Raw genomic sequence first — 19925 nt, forward strand, 5'->3', positions numbered from 1 at the left:
CCACCTGGCAGCCCAAGCCTAGTCTACCTCCATCCTTGGGACACTGCAGGCATCACCATAGCCTTCCTCATGCTGTATCTTCCACCTAATGAAAATAGACAGAGCCTAGAAGCAGCTGCATCTAGGAACAGGCAGCCCAAAGTCATTGTAAGACCACCCTTTCAGCCCCATCTCTGAAAGTGGTTGCATCCATCATGGGACACCCCCACTACTATCTTCAGTTACCTTCGCTATTCCTGCCACCACCTTTAGTTGCAGTATTTTCCATTGTGGGACACTGGCAGGATCTGAAAGCCCAAAACCAAGGTAAGGTACAGATAGTCTGCACAGACACTATAAGACTGTAGTATAGAATCTGTAATACGTCAGATCCATAGATAAGAAAGGAAGAACATAGACAACATAAAAAGACAAGGGAAGAAAGTTCACCAAACAAACCAGGGTACTACAATAATAGAATCCATGGATGATGTAGTCAATGAAATGTTAGAGAAGGAGTTCAGAATGTAAATAATTAAAATAATATTTGAATTTTAAAAAAGACCTAAATGAGCAAATACAGGAAAAATTGATCACTCCAACAAAGAGATAAGAGAACAAATACAGATAGCAAAATATTACTTCAAGAAAGATATATAGATTCTGAAAAACAAACAAATAAATAAACAAACAAACAATCAGGAATCCTGAAATGAAGAAAACAATAAACCAACTAAAAAATCAATAGAAAGCATCACCAACAGACTAGATAACTTGGAAGACAGCATATAGGATAATTAAAACAAAGTATGCAATCTTGAAAATAATGTTGACGACACAGTGAAGATGGTAAGAAACCATGGGCAGAACATCCAAGAATTATGGGATACCATCAAAATTAATGGCATAGAGGAAGGTACAGAGATTCAAACCAAAGGCATGCACAATCTCTTCAATGAGATAATATCAGAAAATTTCCCAAACATGAAAATTGAATTGAAAAATCAAATACAAGAGGCTTACAGGACACCAAATATACAAAATTACAATAGATCTCCACCAGGACACATCATAATGAGAATGCCTAGCACACAGAACAAGAATAGAATCTTAGAGGCCACAAGATAGAGGAATCAAATCACATATAGGGGGCAACCAGTTCATACCTCAGCAGATATTTTAATTCAGACCCTCAGCCAGGAGATCCTGAAACAATATATACCAAGATCTGAAAGAAAATGGATGTCAACCAAGAATATTATCCAGGAAAATTAAGCTTCAGATTTGATGGTGAAATAAAAACCTTTCATTTTAAACAAAAGTTAAAAGAATTTACAGTGAGAAAACCTGCACTACACAGCATCCCCAGCAAAATATTTCAGGAGGAGGAGATGAAAATCAGCAAAGGGAGGAACTACACTAAAGGAAAGACAAGTCAAAAGAGAAATCATTTCAAGTTAAAAACCAAAAATAAACCCAAATGTCTGGGAATACGAGTTATATTTCGATAATAACCCTGAATGTGATTAGCCTAAACTCATCAACTTAAAGATATAGACTTACAGACTGAATTGAAAAAAAGACCCAACAATATGTTGCCTCCAAGAGATTCATCTCATGGGGAAAGACTTCCCCAGACTGAAGGTAAAGGGTGGGAAAAATCATACCACTCACATGGACCATGTAAACAAGCAGAGGCTTCCATTCTTGTATCAGATAAAGCGTACTTCAAACCAAAGCTAGTGAAAAGGAATAAAGAAGAACATTTCATACTGCTTAAGGGGTTCATGAATCAACAAGACATAACAATCATAAATATCTATACCCCAAACAATGGGGCATCTATGCTTGTCAAACAAACCCTTCTCAAATACAAGAACCAAATAGACTGCAACACAATAATACTAGGTGACTTTAATACACCTCTCTCACCACTGGATAGATCTTCCAAACAAAAACTAAACAAAGAAACTATAGAACTCAATATTACAATCAATTATTTGGACTTAACATACATATATAGAATATCCATCCATTAATGAGCAGCACATGGATCCTTCTTCAAAATAGACCATATACTATGCCACAAAGCAATTCTTAGCAAATACAAAAAAATAGGGATACTACCCTGCATTCTATCAGACCATAATGGAATGAAATTTGCATTCAATGATAAAAGTAAAAATAGAAGCTACTCCAACATTTGGAGACTAAACAATATATTATTGGATGATGCATGGATAACAGAAAATATCAAGAAGAAAATTTAAAAAAAATTCTTAAAAGGTAAATGAGCACTCAGATCCAACTTATCACAATCTCTGGGACACTATGAAGGCAGTGCTAAGAGGAAAGTTCATTGCATTAAGCTCATTCATTAAAAGAAGAAAGAAGTCAAGAAACTACCTGACATTACATCTCAAAGCCCTAGAAAAAGAAGAACAAATCAATACCAAAAGTAGTGGAAAACAGGAAATAATTGAAATCAGGTGGAAATCAATGAAAATGAAACAATTCAAAAATCAACAAAACAAATAGATGTTTCTTTGAAAAAAATGAATAAAATTGGCAAAGCTTTAGTCACCCTAATAAAAAGAGGGAGAGAGAATACTCCAATTACTAAAATTTGTGATGAAAAAGGAAATATCATGACAGACACTATTGAAATACAGAAGACAATTAGAAACTGTTGTGGAAATTTATACTCCAGGAAAATAGAAAACCTGGAAGACAAATTTCTAGAGGCATATGATCAAATCAAACTGAGTCAAGAGGACATAATAATTTAAACAGATCAATTTCAAACAAGGAAATAGAACATGCCATCAAAAGCCTACCAACCAAGAAAAGCCCAGGACCACACCCATTAACAAAGAAGAATTAATGCCAATATTCCATAAATTATTCCATGAAATAGAAAATGAAAGAACCCTTCCAAACTCATTCTACGAAGCTAGTATCATCTTGATAACAAAACCAGGCAGAGACACATAAAGAAAAAAAATTTTCAGACCAATATCCCTGATGAACATTGACACAAAAATCCTCAATAAAATTCTGGCAATTGACATACAAAAACATGTTAAAAAATAGTGCACCATGATCAAATTGGATTCATTCCAGGGATGCAAGTTTGGTTCAACATATAGGAATCAATAAATATAATTCATCACATCAATAGACTTAAAGATAATAATCATATGATTATATCCATTGATGCAAAGAAAGCATTTGATAAAATACAGTAACATTTCATGTTCAAAATACCAGAAAAACTAAGGATAGTAGAAACATACCTCAACATTGTAAAAGCTACCTATGCTAAACCCAAGGCCAACATCATTCTAAATGAAGAAAAATTGGAAGCATTCCCCCTAAAAACTGGAACAAGACAGGGATGCCCTCTTTCACCCCTTCTACTCAACATAGTCCATGAAACTCTAGCCAGAGCAATAAGACAGAAAAAAAGAAATTAAAGGGATGAAGTTAAGAAAACAAGAACTCAAATTATTGTTATTTGCCAATGACATGATTCTATACTTACAGGATCCAGAAAACTTCTATAATTAATAAATAAATTCAGCAAAGTAACAGGATATAAAATCATTACCCATAAATCAAATGCATTTCTATATATCAGTGATAAATCCTCCAAGTGATGAGTCTCTTAGAGGCAAATTAGGAAATCTACCTTATTCACAATTCAAAAAAAAAAAACCTTAGGAATCAACAAAAGAGGTGAAAGACCTCTACAATGAAAACTATAGAACAATAAAGAAAGAAATTAAAGAAGATTTTAAAAGATCAAAAGATCTTCCTTGCTCTTGAATAGGAAAAATTAATATTGTCAAACTGGCCATAGTACCCAAAGCACTATACAAATTCAATGGGATTCCAATTAAAATCCCATTGCCATTCCTTACAGAAATAGAAAAAACAAACATGAAATTCATTTGGAAAATTAGAGGCCCAGAATACCCCCAAGCAATCCTTAGCAAGAAGAATGAAGCATATGGCATCACTATTCCATACCTTAAACTATATTACAAAGCTATAGTAACAAAAATGTCATGGTATTGGCACCAAAATGGACATGTAGACCAAAGGTACAGAATAGAAGAAACAGAGACAATCTCATATAAATACAGTTATCTCCTACTAGACAGAGGAACCAAAAACATTCATTTGAGAAAAGATAGCCTCTTCAAAAAATGATGCTGGCAGAACTGGAAATCTATAGCAAATATATAGCAAAATGAAAATAAACCTGTATCTCTCACCATGCACAAAACTCAACTCAAAGTGGATCAAGGACCTAGGAATTAGATGAGAGACCCTGCAACTAATAAAAGAAAAAGTAGACCCAAATCTTCATTAGATTAGGCCCTGACTTCTATAAGAATAGTCGTAAAGTGTAAGAAATAAAATCAAGAATTAATAAATAGGATTGATTCAAATTGAAAAGCTTATTCTCAGCAAAAGAAACAATCAATGAGGTGAAGACAGAGTCTACATTTTGGGAGCAAATTTTTGCCACACGCACGGCAGATAGAGCAACAGTCCCCAGAATATATAAAGAACTCAAAAAACTTAGTGACAAAAGAACAAACAACCCAATCAATAAATGGGCTAAGGAGCTGAAGAGACATTTCTCGGAAGAAGATATACATTCAAACAACAAATACAGGCAAAAAATGTTCAACATCTCTAGTAATTAGAGAAATGCAAATCAAAACTACTCTAAGATTTCATTTCAGGCCAGTTAGAATGGCAGTTATTAAGAATTCAGATAACAATTAATGTTGGCAAGGATATGGAGGAAAAGGCACACTAATTTATTGCTGGTGGGAAGGCAAATTGGTGCAACTAATCTGGAAAGCCATATCGAGATTCCTTAGAAAACTTGGAATAGAACCACCACTTGACCCAGCTATCCCACTCCTCAGTCTATACCCAAAGGATGTAAAATCAGCATACTATAGCAATGCAGCCACATCAATATTTATAGCAGCTCAATTCACAATAGCTAAACTATGGATGTAACCTAGATGCCCTTCAATAGATGAATGGATAAAAAAACTGCGGTATATATACACAATGGAAATTACAAAGCATTAAAAAAGAATAAAGCTATGGCATTTGCAGGTAAATGGATGGCATTGGAGAATATCATGCTAAGCAAAGTAAGCCAATCCCAAACAAACAAAGGCCGAATGTTCTTTCTGATAAGTGGATGCTGATCCATAAAGGGGGGTCATGGGAAAAATGGAGGAACTTTTATGGGGCAAAGGATAAGGAGAGGTGAGGAAGGGGGATGGAGATAGGAAAGATGGTGGACCAATATGGACATTGGTATCTAGGTACATGTATGACTGTAAATACATTGCAATGTTGCATTGTGTACAATCAAAGAAATGAAAATTGTGCTGCAATTGAGTACAATGAATCAAAAGCATTCTGCTGTCATAAGTACCTGATTAAAATAAATTAATTAATTAAAAAAGAAAATTTAAACAGATTAATTTCAAGCCATGAAATTGAAGATGCTATCCAAAGCTTATCAACAAGGAAGACCCCAGGACAAGATGAATTTTCAGCTGTGTCCTTCCAGACCTTCAAAGAAGAACTGACACCAATCCTCCCCAAGTTATTCCATGGAATAGAAAAAGAGGGAACCCTTCCAAACTCATTCTATGAATCTAATATCACCCTGATACCAAAACCAGACAGATATATCTAGGAAAGCAAATTTCAGATGAATATCCCTGGTGAACATAGATACAAAATTATTAATAAAATACTGGCAAATCACATACAAAAAATATAAAAAAGATAGTTCACTATAACTAAGTGAGTTCCATCCCAGGGGTGTTAGGTTGGTTCAACATATGGAAATTAATTAACACTGTTTACCACATCAAGCGACTTAAAGATATGAATCATATGATTATCTTAGTAAATGCAGAAAAGGATTTTGATAAAGTACAGCATCCATTCATATTCAAAACTCTAGAAAAACTAGGAACATATTTTGACATTGTAAAAGCTATATAAGTTTCAACAAAAGGCCAACATCATTCTAAATGAATAAAAATTGAAAGTATTCCCTGTAAAAACTGGAACAAGACAGGAATGTCCTCCTTCAACACTTCTATTCAACATTGACTTTGAAACTCTAGCTAGAGCAATTAGGCAAAAGAAAGATAATTAAGGGGTAGAAAGGGTAAAGAAGAACTCAAACTATGTCTATTTGCTGATGATGTAATCCTCTATTTAGAAGACCTAAAAAAAATTTTCCACCAAAATCTTCTAGAACTAATAAATGAATGTAGCAAAACAGCAGAATACAAATTAGTACCCTTAAATTAATTGAATCAGCTGAAAGAAAACTCAAGACAACTATCCCATTCACAATAGCCTCAACAAAATAAAATACTTGGGAATTAATGTCACAAAAGAGGTGAAAGACCTCTACAATGAAAATCTACAGAACACTAAAGAAAGAAATTGAAGAAGACCTTAAAAGATGGGAATATCTCCCATGTTCTTGGATAGATAGAATTAATATTGTCAAAATGGCCATACTACCAAAAGCACTATACAGATTTAATGCAATTCCTATTAAAATTTCAATGTAATGAATCTTATGTTTTATTGTGCTACATAAAATTACTTATTTATTATAAGAAAAAGATAAAAATTAAATATCAATACAATAATTTTCTTGCTTATAAAACTTTTGCCACAGTTTCAAAAGTTATTCCTTAGTGACCATTTTTCCCTGATAAAACAACCAAAGCATTTTGTATGCATAAATGGATTTGATTCATAATATCTGAATCCAAATAAATATATACAACCAAATTCTGTTAGATTGCTAAGTAGGTCAATATCTATTAAGTTAATCCAGTCATTCTAATCCAATAATAAATTTGGATCCCTAATGGTCAGTTGGTCACCATGGAAATTCAAGTCATTAGTAAATGCCTGGTAATACTAATCCCATTGTACTCTCCTGGTCATTTCATACCAGTGCATCAAATATCATGTTAAAACCATTAAGTCATATTTTTCCTGTTATGAAATATATTGTTTATAAATAATGCAAGTTTTTTATATATACATTGGTGCAGATAAATTATCCATCAAAACAGTATAATTGCTATTATGAATATGGGGTGTTCCTCCAAAGCTCCCGTGTTAATGCAGGAATATTTGGAGGTGAAATGATCAAATTATAAGAGTGGCTCCTAATCAGTCCTTCCTAAGATGAATGAACAAAGTGGGTGGTAACTGTAGGCCGCTGGAGGAGGTAGGCCAAGGTGGTGTGTTCTGGAGGGGTTCATCTTTCATAAACCCCTTCCTCTCTCTGCTTCCTGACCACCATGAACTGAGCTGCTTTCCTCACCTACACCCTTCCTCCATGAGGCTCTGCCTCACTTGGGGCCCAGAACAAGGGAGTCTGCTGATCATGGGCTAAAAATTCTAAAACTGTAAGCCAAAATACAATTTTCCTCCTCTAATTTCTTCTCTCACTAGGTATTTTGGTCATAGTGATGAAAAGCGGACCAAGATAATCCCTGTTCTGGGATTCAAGGATTCTTGAGAGCGGTCAATGTCGTGTTTCTGTGAGTACAAAGTATCAGAAAAACAATTGCTTTTGTCTGGCACGAATGCTCCTCAAAATCACTGCTGCTCAATCAAAATGCAGCTAGTCAAAATGGCATGTGTGGTTCTGAAGTTTGTCTCCAGAGCTGGCACTTGTCCTGCTCTAGTGGGTAAACACACTCATTTCCTCTGTAGCCCTCATTAGGCAATGAAGCCAAAAAGGCCCATAACTCATTACTGATAATTTTGGACCAGTCTCTGGATATGAATTTTGGAGAATGTCCAAGTAATCACTTGAATTTCTATAAAATTATGCATAAAATATAATACTTTGTTTTAATGATAATCTGAGCTGGAATGAATTACAGTGCCTCAAATCATGGGAGACTCAAAAGTTTTCACAGATTTAGCATGTTGCAAAACTTTGTTAATATATGACATCACATTTCAAGTCAGAAAAAAATTATTCTCTAATTCCAGTTCTCTGGCTCTTCCTCCTAATGCTTACACATCCTAATGCTAAACTATAACCAAATGTAAGCATGACTTTTCCTATTAAAAAAAAATCTCAGTCATAGTGGCAAGTCTTACTTCATAAAGTTTCAAGCTACTGTTAGAATTTTCGAGTTAAGGCAAAAATATTAGATAAATTGGGCCTAAGAGTGTTCAATGTGGCAAGTTGAGTATAACATTTCGTGTTCACCTAATAGCTGGGCCATAAAGGGTTAAAACCAGGAAAATAAATGGAGTAGAAGATATTAAGAAAATTAAGATGAGGCATAAAATCTATGTAATCTTAGTTTTTTTTTGCCTCTGTTTGGATTCAGATCCTTTGTTTTAATAACTGTTTCTCATCTTGTCCTTTTGGAGTCTTATCAAAAACGATCTTCCTTCTGTTAAACATTCTCTTTCTGTTTCATGATCAAGGCTTAAGATTGAATCATGACTCCTGACAAATGTGGGACATTTTATAGCTGGAAACAATTTGATAGTCATCACAACTACTACCACACAAAAGGGATTTTTGACAATATTAAGAGGAAAACACAGTTTTGGGTGGAAGCACACAAAATTTTGTCCTATAATGTAAAGCCTAATGTAAAGAGAGAGAGAGCTTTACATGAAGTACAAGTTAACAAAAACCCCTAGAGAATTGTTTTTCTCCAGAATTTGCCTACAGGGAGGACATTTGAAGGTTCGAAAAATTATCACAGTTGATTTAAGTTATAGACATATAGGTGCAGAAATCAAGATTCTATGACTACATAGATACCACTTACTGAGCAACGACTTCAGCCCAGATACTTTAATTATACCATTTAATTAACACTTGAAATATTTGTCATAGGTGCTATCTCATCAAAGTACATTTTACTAATGAGACAAATAAGACTAATTAATCTCATTCATATTTGTATATGGGGAGTTTATATTTCTTTTCAGAGAGAAATGAGTGTTGCAACAAATAGTTAAATTGAATTATTTTTAAAAGCTAACATTGTCTGTATTTTTAATGCAAACTGATTGCTGTTTAACAAATCTCCTGAGAGATTTCTGCATCGGCTCTTTTCATATTATAAGATTGAAGAGATTTTTCCCTAGGTAATTTTCATTCAATTTGGTTTCAGCCAAATTTTATTCTATTTTTAGAAATATAAATGATATATCTCAACAGAGTGCTCACAATCTTTTCACTTCCATTTTACATTTTCATGATTATACAATGACTGTCAAAGGAAATATTTCATTAAAAGTTAATTTAAATCTAATGAATAATAATGAATGTTATTTTCATATTACTTCCTAAAATTGACCACCCCCAACAATTCTTATTATGACATTTATTGAGAACACATCATAAATATATAAATTATAGTAAACTATTAACAATAAATAATGTTTCATTGTTGATAGTAATGAAAAGATGCCAGATAATGTTTATAACAGACATGAGGTGTCAGTACAAGTTGACCTGGCACCATTGTATTATGGAAAAATTGCCACTTCTACTTTCTGAAAGAAACTTAGTGGCAGTCTCTCCCAAATGGAGCACATTTGTGTTTCCCATTCTGTCATTGGCAATCTTGTTCAATTATGTAGAATAAAGACATTTAAGAGTAAAATAGGTCCCTGATCAGCACTAAAGTGAGATGTTGTTTAAAGAATCTTATGGAAGCCAACTGTTAATCATTTAAAGCATGGTAAATTCCTACCTCTCAAATTGGCTTTTAATGTGTACCCTTTAGAGGTTTGGTTAAAGAAATCAGTAGCAATTGGTATGAACTTTTAGTAACTTGGATCATGAGGTTTAAGGGGGCAATGAGATGCAATCTCTAGAAAAGAAAAATAACAACCATGTTATATCAGGTTTTCACAATACTTTCCTAACACAGGGGTGCTATTGTTTTAAAAAAAACAATTCAAATAATTCAAAATAATGTTGTGACTTAGCTTCCCTATGGTTAGTGATTATATCTTATCGAATTATAACTTTTAAAAACTAATTGACCTCAAATACAGCTGTGTAAATAGACAAAAAGAAACTTTCAAGAAAAAAAATTAGCAGAGGAAAGTGATAGAAAATGCATGAAGGGCTTATATCCATATATGGTGATTGGAAGCTCTTTCTAAGGTGGTGATATATGATCAGGTGACCTTAGTAAAGGAAGAGTGGGTTTCTGGAAATATGGGAGAAAAGTGTTTGAGGCAGCAGCAACAACAAGTGAAAAATCCTGAAACATGTTTAGTATATTTGAGGAGGAAAGGAGGCAAAGTAGAGACTGAACATTGATCAATGGATGAGGTCAGAGATGGGTCAGGTGTACATTCTATAGGCCCTTGTAGATAATGGAATGAACTTGAACTTGGTTTTAAAATCTAAGGATCGGCCTTTTCAGACATTTGAGCAGAGAAGTGAAATGATGTGATTACGTATCTTTAGAGGATTCCTCCAGTGTCTAATTGAAGAGCAATTGGACAATGAAATCAGTTGGGAGTCTGTTGAAATAGTTTAAGCAAGACAGATAGTGACTTGGATCAGAACTATTATCATTGTCAGTAATCTGCAAAAGCTTCTTCAACATGCTACCTGCTTTTCAAAAGCCAGTGCAATTCGTTTTTGTCTATCAATTTTTTTATAGAACTTGGTGCAGTATTTGACATCTAGTGTATGTCTGTGAAATTATTCCTTGAATGAATGAATAAATAAATGAATGAATGAATAAAGTAATAGAAAACTTAATAAAAACTTCAGAATTCAAACTTATAAGTATGATTAACTAAGACATATGGAAGTAGTGAAAGTTTAGATGTAATTTTGTAGGATTCCTAATGCTTATAGTAAAATTCATGGATTCATTATGATTATATGAGGGTATTACTTTTTTCAAAGCAACAAGATCAAACAGAAGGGTTCAAAGCATTTCTTAAATGTTGAGTTCACTGATATTAAAATCCAATCTATGAGTTAAAGATCTACGAGGTAAAATTTTAAAAAACTGAGTTAGAAAATTTTCAAATTTTAAAACTAAAAATATATGTTTTCTGGAAATACATATCAATGATTTTAATAATGAGTTTTTTTAAAATGCATATGCACAACACACACACACATACATACACACACACACACACACACACACACACACACACACATGAACTACTCTGAATGGACTATTTTTAAAGTGTTTTTGCCCTTTAGAAAAACATGTTTTGAATACTAGGGAGCATCACACATTAATTAACAAAGCATTATCTAAACTAATTGCATTTTCTTCTTAACTGATCTCAGCAAAGGTTATTAGAGTCATAGTTAAGGGAAATGTCATAGGAAGAGTTTCTCCTTATGTCAGAAATATATTGGCAGTTTTTCAACTTTTATATTGACCTTTTTCCCATTTCATATATGGAGAAATGTCAGTTAGATTGCTCGTTAGTTTCCATAACAATTGTACCCAATATATGTCGAAAAATGGGTAGATATCAAATGGTACATTGTCCTTTATATTATTTCAAAGGAATCTGTATTTCATTTCTTTCATTCAACTCTTATTAGTCAAGAAGCAATCAAAAGTATGCTTATCAATTTTGAGATATAGTACAACTTAAGAGAATTAGCTACTCTGTTAAAGGCTGAAATTTAGTGTCAATAAATTCCAAAGGGATGTGAAACTAACAAAATGAAATGTCAACTGATTACCTGTAGAAAATGTCTATTTAGAAAATATAATAAATCCCAAAGTATAATTAAATTAGTGGCAATTCATGAGAAAGAGAAATTACATAAATAATTGGATACAAGCACAACTGTAGCCATCAGCATGTATCTTTTCCTTTAAGATTTGGCTTATCTCTTCTAGGTAGCTAGACTAGATAACCTTTATCTACAGGTAAATTGCTTTAGTCAATGCTAACCCCCAATAAATGAAGTATAAGATTATGAAATAATAAATACTTTGGTTTTTTTCACCACAACAGAATTTTTCTAATAAGTTTGATAATCCTCATAATTTAGTTTAATTCTAAGGGTGCAGATGTACTAGAAAAGAATCCTGATGCTAGACATAGGTCTTGGGGTCTTGCTTTTGTCTCACTATTAATTTTTTAATGCAAGAAATATCCATATCTTCAAAAGTGTCAACAACATATAGTTTTTTCTCATTACTTACCTGTGGTGTTTAGCAACATACACTCCCAAATGCCATATATTTATTGTTGTGGTTTAGATATAAGGTACCCCCAAAAAGCTCATGTGTGAGACAATGCAAGAAGTTTAGAGGAGAAATGATTGGGTTATGAGAACCTTAATCAGTGAATTCATTCCATGATGGGATTAACTAAGTGGAAACTGAAGGAAAGTTGGGTATGGCAGGAGGAAGTGGGTCATTGGGGGTCTGCCTTTGGGGCATATATTTTGTATATGGGAAGTGGAGTCTCTTTCTGCTTCTGATCATGTGTGAGCCACTTCCCTCTGCCATACAGTTCACCATGTTGTTCTGCCTCACCTTGAGCCCTGAGGCTATCTACGGACTGAGAGCTGTGAAATCCTGAGACCCCAAATAAACTTCTCCTCCTCTAAAATTGTTCATGTCATGTCTTTTAGTCACCACCATGAAAATGTTACTAAAATGCTTGCACTGCCCCCATATACCACCTTCATATACAAACACTTAATGTATATGATACCTCACAAATTACCAAATATGCCACAAAGCTATAATTTCCAGAACAAATATAAAAGGAATATTATCAATGAAAATATCAGCAAGAATTTTAATGAAGTGCAGACAGTCTAAGGTGCTTCATACTTTCATAAAGACTGTGGAGAGTCCATCAGGAGGAAATTTCTGAATTTTCTAGGATAGACATTCAAAACATAACTAAAAGAAAGGCAAATATACAAAACTGAACCCTAGAGCAGTGCAAAGTAAAGTAGCACTTAGAGGTAAATTTAGAGATCTAAATGTTTGTTCTACACTATGAGAAAGAGTGAATTTAAGGAATTATGTGACTACTTTTAAATTTTGGAAAAAAAAGTAGTAGTAAAGATAAAATAAAATAAATAATAAATATAAGACTGTAAAATAATGAGAAAAATTACTGTCAATAAAATGAAAAATGTCAAAAATTTTTAAATGTTTAATAAGAGAAATTTTTGGTGGAATAGATTGAAAAAATTTTTTAAAAAGCAACAAATTTAAGCGTTGGCAACATTATTAAAAACCTTAATATAATATTATGAGTAAATTTATGTTTATACATATTAATATTTAGGTATAATAGACAAATTGCTAGAAATACAATTAATTACAGGAGAAATAGATAATTAAATAGTGTAGCTATTTTGTAACTAAGCCCAGTAATTAAAAATATTTGTGCCCCCCAAATTTCAGGTCAACATAATGTTACCCACAAAATATCTGTAATTATCAATAATAATAATTGTAACATACAACAAACAATAAACATAGAAAAATAGCAAGTATTAATAAAGTCAATGTATGAAGCAGTCATTTCATTCTTACCAACTTGACAAGGATTCTATAAGGAAGAAAAATTAATAGTTGACATTCTAAAGATTTCACAATGTCAGATAAAATATTAGGAAATCAAATCCAGTGACAAATAAAAGGACAAATTTAATCCAGGTTAGCATGTTTGGTTTCCATTAAAAAGCAATGGATATTATTTATTTAAATAACATTTTAAAGAAGAAAACTTATCAGCTTTTTCAATAAACACAAATACTAAGCTTTATAATATTGACACTCCTCTAGGTTAAAATAAAAGTAAAATTCATAAACTCTCAGCAAACAAGATCCAGAAATAATGTGATAAAGTTAACTGATTCCAATGCAAATAGTATTTGTATTATGATAGTAAAGATGATAAAATGAACTTATATTATCTTGCTAGACAGATAAATAAATGGATAGATAGGCATAGATAAAAATCATAAAATATTTTAAATTTGTTCTTGTAAAAATTATAAAATTCAGCATTGCAATAGAATAGTAAGTAAGTATAGTAATAGAAAAAAGAAGAAAAATTATAAGGTCTAGAATGGAAAGAAAACTTTAAAAACACTATCATTTTTAAAACACTGTAAAATAATGAGAAAGATATGATCATTTAGAAAATAAAGAATTATGTAAGAATTAAAAAAATCATTTTATTTTTTAATTATTGTACATTGAAAATGTACAATAAACTATAATAAGTGATTTTAAGTAATAGATAAGTTTAGAATGATTCCTATGTTCAAATTAGTATTAAAAATTATTGGCTATAAACAATGTAGACTATCAGTAAGATAAAAAAAATATGTAAAACATCCATACAGTATTAGTTTTCTAAGATTAACACTAAAAAGTCTAAAAATAAAATTATAGCCCTATCCTAAAGTTAATAAATAGGCAGCAAATAAATATGACATATCACAAAATAGAAAATTTGATATTAGTAAATATAAATTATGAAATTATCTATACACTTCTACAATTTCCATTATTTTTGGTGTATATCTGTGAGTGATATTTCTTCACAGTGCTAGGGCCTCACATATCGTAGGTAAGTGCTTTACTACTGAGCTACATCCCCAGTCCAGGTGTACATGAAATTTAAATCTGAATCTGAAAGTTATATGAAGGCTAGAACAAGAATGGCAATACATTTCTAAAGAAACAAAGCAAAAAATATTTTTTTCTTGATGAGTGATACTATAAACATCAATAATTATTGTCAATATATTCAAAGGTATTGTGGTGTCACTAGCACAGGAATTTTTGCTTATAGACCAGAATTAAGAATTCAGAAAGAGAACATGCAAATATGGAAACAATTTATAGGAGTCCACACTTCCATAAATAAAAGGAAAAATTAAATCTCCAGTAAACATTATGGAAGATTGAATATGCAAGCATATTAAATCTAAATAAATATTGGATCCCTGACTTACATCATATAATTATGTAGATAGGTTGAATTTAAAACTTAAATGGAAAGTATAAAATTGTCAAGTTTTCAAAAGACAATATAGAACACAGTAGAACCTATACTTAAAAAATGATTTCTGAATTAAACACTAAAGTTATGACGTATTTTTAAAAATTTTATGTAAAACGTTTTTTTACTCTCTGAAAAATATAAGATATTCTTACCACATATGACCATCAAAGAATAATATTCAGAATAAATTAAGAGCACCATATAGCCCAGTAAAGATGAGATAAAAATTAAAAATTGAGAAATAGTAATGAATACAAATTTTACTAAAAAGGAAAAATGACTGATTTATAAGCATTAATAAGAAAGTTACCACATTAAAAATTAGTAGAATACAATTATGAGTGGCAATGAGGTATCACTTCATAACAACAACTTGGGAAAGATTACTAAAACCTTATGAAGTGTTGGGAAGGTTATAGAGCAATGAGAATTCAATCAATTTTTTATTGAAGTGAAATCCATATAGCAATTTGGGCCGAAGTTGACATGTTCATTCCCTGGAAATACAAACAGACTATTAATACATATCATAAGAAAATATTGTCTTTAACCCAGAACTATGCATGAGAATGTTTACATGAATGTTATATTTGACAACTAAAACCTAGAAACTATCCAATGTCCAAGAAGAGGAGAATGTAATAGAAAGCTTAGCAACAGTAAAAATAAAACCAGTGTTGCACACACTGACTCTCAAATTTTTTTTTGAGTGAAAGAAGAATAAGATGTGATTCAACTTTTAGATATAGTTCAAACACATGCAGATTGTGACAGTATTTGTCTAGGGATAAATACACAGATGGTAATAACTACAGATAAAAATTAGAGTAAACACAAAATTTAAGTTCTGAAGGGAACACAATGACACAAATATATTATTTCTGGGCCTACATATGGAATAAAAAGATGTTTATTTTATTTTGCTTCTGTACTCACATATGTTTGTGTATATTCACACATACATATACGTTTCTAAATACTTTTATTTATAATATAGTTAATGATATAAAAACAGTGAAGTGTACTTATTGCATGTTTTATATATCTTCTAGTTAATCATCTAACAGTAAAACGTTTAAAAGCTTTTTAATTGAACAAGGAATTTGTACTGAAGAACTTGCTACATTACCAATTTTCTTTTTAGATTGATTTTTCCTAGGTCCAAGTGAAGATAAGAATATAAAAGCGTGTTTATCCAGGAGTTGGAAAGAGTGTTATGAAGCAGAAAAAAAGATAATGTTCTAGATCTTATATCCAAAACTCACTAGCACAAGCAAAAGGGATGTGAAAGTAAAATAAATGGTTTAATAATCATATGGATTAATAATCATTAGCCAATTATTTTAGGTACATTATATTTAATCCTTTGGGAAAATCAGAAAAGTAGAATATGAGAAACAAATTGATTTGCCACTTAGCTCATGTATAGAAAATTGAGATTTGAAACTAGTTGTGTCTGTCTCCCACGTATCTCTGTCATCACCACTTATTATCCAAATGTTATGTTTTGATGTCAGACAGAAGGGTATAATGAAGCAGTATAAGATCAGACACTTTTTAAAAAAAATATTTTTCTCGTAGATGGACACAATATCTTTATTTTATTTATTTATTTTCATGAGGTGCTGAGGATCCAACCCAGTGCCTCACATGTGCTAGGCAAGTGCTCTTACCACTGAGTAACAACCACAGTCCTAAAACCAGGCTCTTAATCTAGTTCTACAGATTATTAACTATTTGGCCTAAAGGTTAATAATTCTTAGGGACTCAATTTTATTTTATTGGCAACAAATTTGGGATAATAATACCTACTGAAATTGTTCTGAAGTCTAAATAAAATTCATATCTGAAGTTCATAGTATAAAACTCCATTCAGTGATTTTTTTGATTCTTTCATTAGTGTTGTTAATTTGTGGCAGCTTTAGTTATGAGATAAAGTTAATATCTCCAATAAAAACTTTGGCATCTTGAAGTCATAAAGACAAACAGATGGTTGGATTAATATAGGGTTTTCAAACCAACAGAGGCAAAAACATAAGAGGGTGAAAGAGTGAAGAAGCTGGTAAGGAACTAAATTTCATAATGACATGTGGAGTCATGGTCCAAGTGGAAAGACAGTGACACCCAGAAGAGGTTGAATCTCTCAAAACAGAGCATATCTTTGGAACAAGCTGCTAATGAAGTTGTTGGGTGGTGAACTTTATTTGGAGAAAAAGAACGAAAGAAGAAAATGAAAGAAGATTGTAATTAGGTCAGCTATACCTAACACATTGTACCATGTACAGTTTTGCAACTACATAAACATACTCGTTTCAACTATCCTGTGGGAAAGAGTGATGCTGGAGACTAACCAGGAGGACCTCACAGTGTAGGCAGTCATAACTGTGTTGCTGGCTCAACCCAGATGCAGTGTCTCAGACTGTTCATCTTTACCAAGCAGAAGCTGCTCTATTTCTGTGACATCCTCATCATGAAAAACAAATAATAGAATATGAGCTTCCTACCATGTGTGACTCACGTTCATTTTATTTCTACTTATATATACTTCTGAATCTTTTCTTCTAACAGCCTAATTTTTCAGTATCTCCAAAAGCCCTGATTCTTTCCTATTACTCTGTCCTCTAACACTAGCCCAAGACTAGCATTCTCCTACAGTAGTACAGATCTCCTTGATTTCATTTAACTGCCTTTTCATTCACGTGTTGCCAAACTCAGATACCCAGCTGATATGATTTATGGATTCTGAGAAGCCCCTTGCAATGTCTAGAAATTAGCTAACTCTTAGGTCCTTCGCATTGCCAGTGAGATACACTTCAGCCCTAATGAGTGAATCTTGTTCAAAACACACATTTACCAGGTCACATCATTGATTAAGTCTCAAGAAAAGCCCAGAAATTGTTGAAATGAAGTTTGGAAATACAAAGTCCTATAGATTTCTAAAGCTGTAGTGACTTTTCTGCAGCTCATTATTTGTGTTTTTCTATGAAATTCTGAGTTGTTTTGGTTCTGCCCTGCATTGATCTCCAGCAACCCCATGAGACATACTTGACTGTATGCAGAAGGAACACTAATTCAAGGCCCTTTAAGTGACAAAGGAGACACTGCAGTATGTAAAGTAGCACTTTGGCTTACACTGAACTTCATACCTGAGCGCATAGCCTCTTTCTGAATGCTTTCATAGTCATGCCAGTCCTTTCTTCTCAAACCATCTGTCCATGAATAGAATTGCCCATCTCCCAGGCCCAGTGGAAATGTCTGTGGAAAAGGAAAGTATTCAAGCATAAAAAGGAGGCATTTCCTTTTGCATGGTAGGTAAACACAGCCGGGCGCATAACAGGCAATCAAAGAATACTTGTTAAATAAGTGATTCCTCTGAGTATAGTAGAAAGAAAGCTATTGCTAGTGACTAGATAAACACACATTTTAAATCCTTTTTCTAACCTTTAAAATAGGAACACTCCTTTCCCAAAACTCTTGGCATTTTCTATTTTATTGCATCCACAGAAAGACATTAATAATTCAGTATGTTACCTCCTCTAGGTCTAAATGTTTAGCTGCTTTTATTGGACCCAAGTATAAATGTTGATAATGCAACTGATTTGGGTGGTAAATTGAATTAATTTTGTTTGTGATTTATACAGTATCACTCATTTTGATCAAACATATTAGAATGGCTTTTAAATAATAATGGCAACCATTCATTGAATGCTCCCTATGTTCCAGGTACTATATCAAATTCTCTGGGTATAAAAGTTTGCTTAATCTTTAAAATAGTTTTGTGCTGTAAACCCCCATTTTTCTTCAAATTAAAATGCATCTCAGAGAACAACAATAATTTTATTTAAACCATAGTGACAAAGATTTGACCAATTCTGTTAAAACTGAAGTTGCTGTCTTAATTATTAAGCACTGCGCCATCTAGATTTTCTAAAGTATAGTTCATATTTACAATTGTAGTTAAAATTATCACACACTCATTAACTGTAGTCAAAGCACTCTTTGTACGATTTTGCCCAAAACCAATATGTTATAACATCAACTTGAAAATGATCTCTGTATATGTTGCAGGAGTTACTTATTTTTAAGGTGTTTATTTGTAGTAAAAAATATTTATTTTAACTGAAATTTATCTTCACAATTTTGGTTAGTAAAGTTAAGGTAAAACAAACGTTTCTACATTCACGTACTATTTTTTTTTCTTGGTCTGTTTTCTTTGGGGACTATAAGTAACCCATCTACAGAGAGAAGAAAAATATGAAAAGTAGAAAAAAGTCTATTCAGTCAAAAGATGAATAAGCTCAGTAAGGCAATTTTATTCTAAGAGCCTTTCTCAAGCAAATAAAATGTCTCATTTCTTTGATTTAGAAGAATGCAGCCATTATGCTTATGAAAGCTATTTAACTTTAGTCCATCTTTATAGCTTACAAAAGATCCACTTGTTTTGAGAGGAGAACAATAAGACATAATGTTTTTTTAAAAACAAGGTAGTTAAAATCAGAGAAATGATTTTCCAAGTCAGGCCATTGCATTTAACATGTTTCAATGATTTTGTTGCTCTTTATGGTGACAAGTTTAGAAAACAAATGAAGGAACAAATTTACAAGGGTGATGTTGAATTTATATAAAGCATTGAGACTAATGAGGATACATTTTGAAAGGAAAATGAAAAGAAAGTTATAAAAAGATAAAATATGTTGCCTAGTATGCGTGAGGCACTGGGTTCAGTCCTCACCACCACGTAAAAATTAACAAATAAAATAAATGCATTCTGTCCATCTACAATTAAAACATTTTTTAAATGTAGTAAAAGGGGAATGAAGTTTATAAAAATA

At 32.2% G+C, this 19925-nt stretch overlaps 1 protein-coding gene across 1 annotated transcript in view; it reads right to left on the reverse strand.

The window, feature by feature from the left end:
• The window catches only part of GALNTL6 (polypeptide N-acetylgalactosaminyltransferase like 6), a gene marked incomplete at both ends in the record, with an annotated part of 1074421 nt that overhangs the window by 693589 nt on the left and 360907 nt on the right, over positions 1 to 19925 (reverse strand). The window contains one exon of the mRNA XM_081269347.1: positions 18240 to 18348. Coding sequence (XP_081125473.1) covers positions 18240 to 18348 — 109 coding nt within the window. The remainder of the gene's footprint in view (positions 1 to 18239; positions 18349 to 19925) is intronic.

The sequence above is a fragment of the Spermophilus citellus genome (genome assembly GCF_964194105.1).
Source record: "Spermophilus citellus genome assembly, chromosome: 16".
NCBI classification, from domain to species: Eukaryota; Metazoa; Chordata; class Mammalia; order Rodentia; family Sciuridae; genus Spermophilus; species Spermophilus citellus.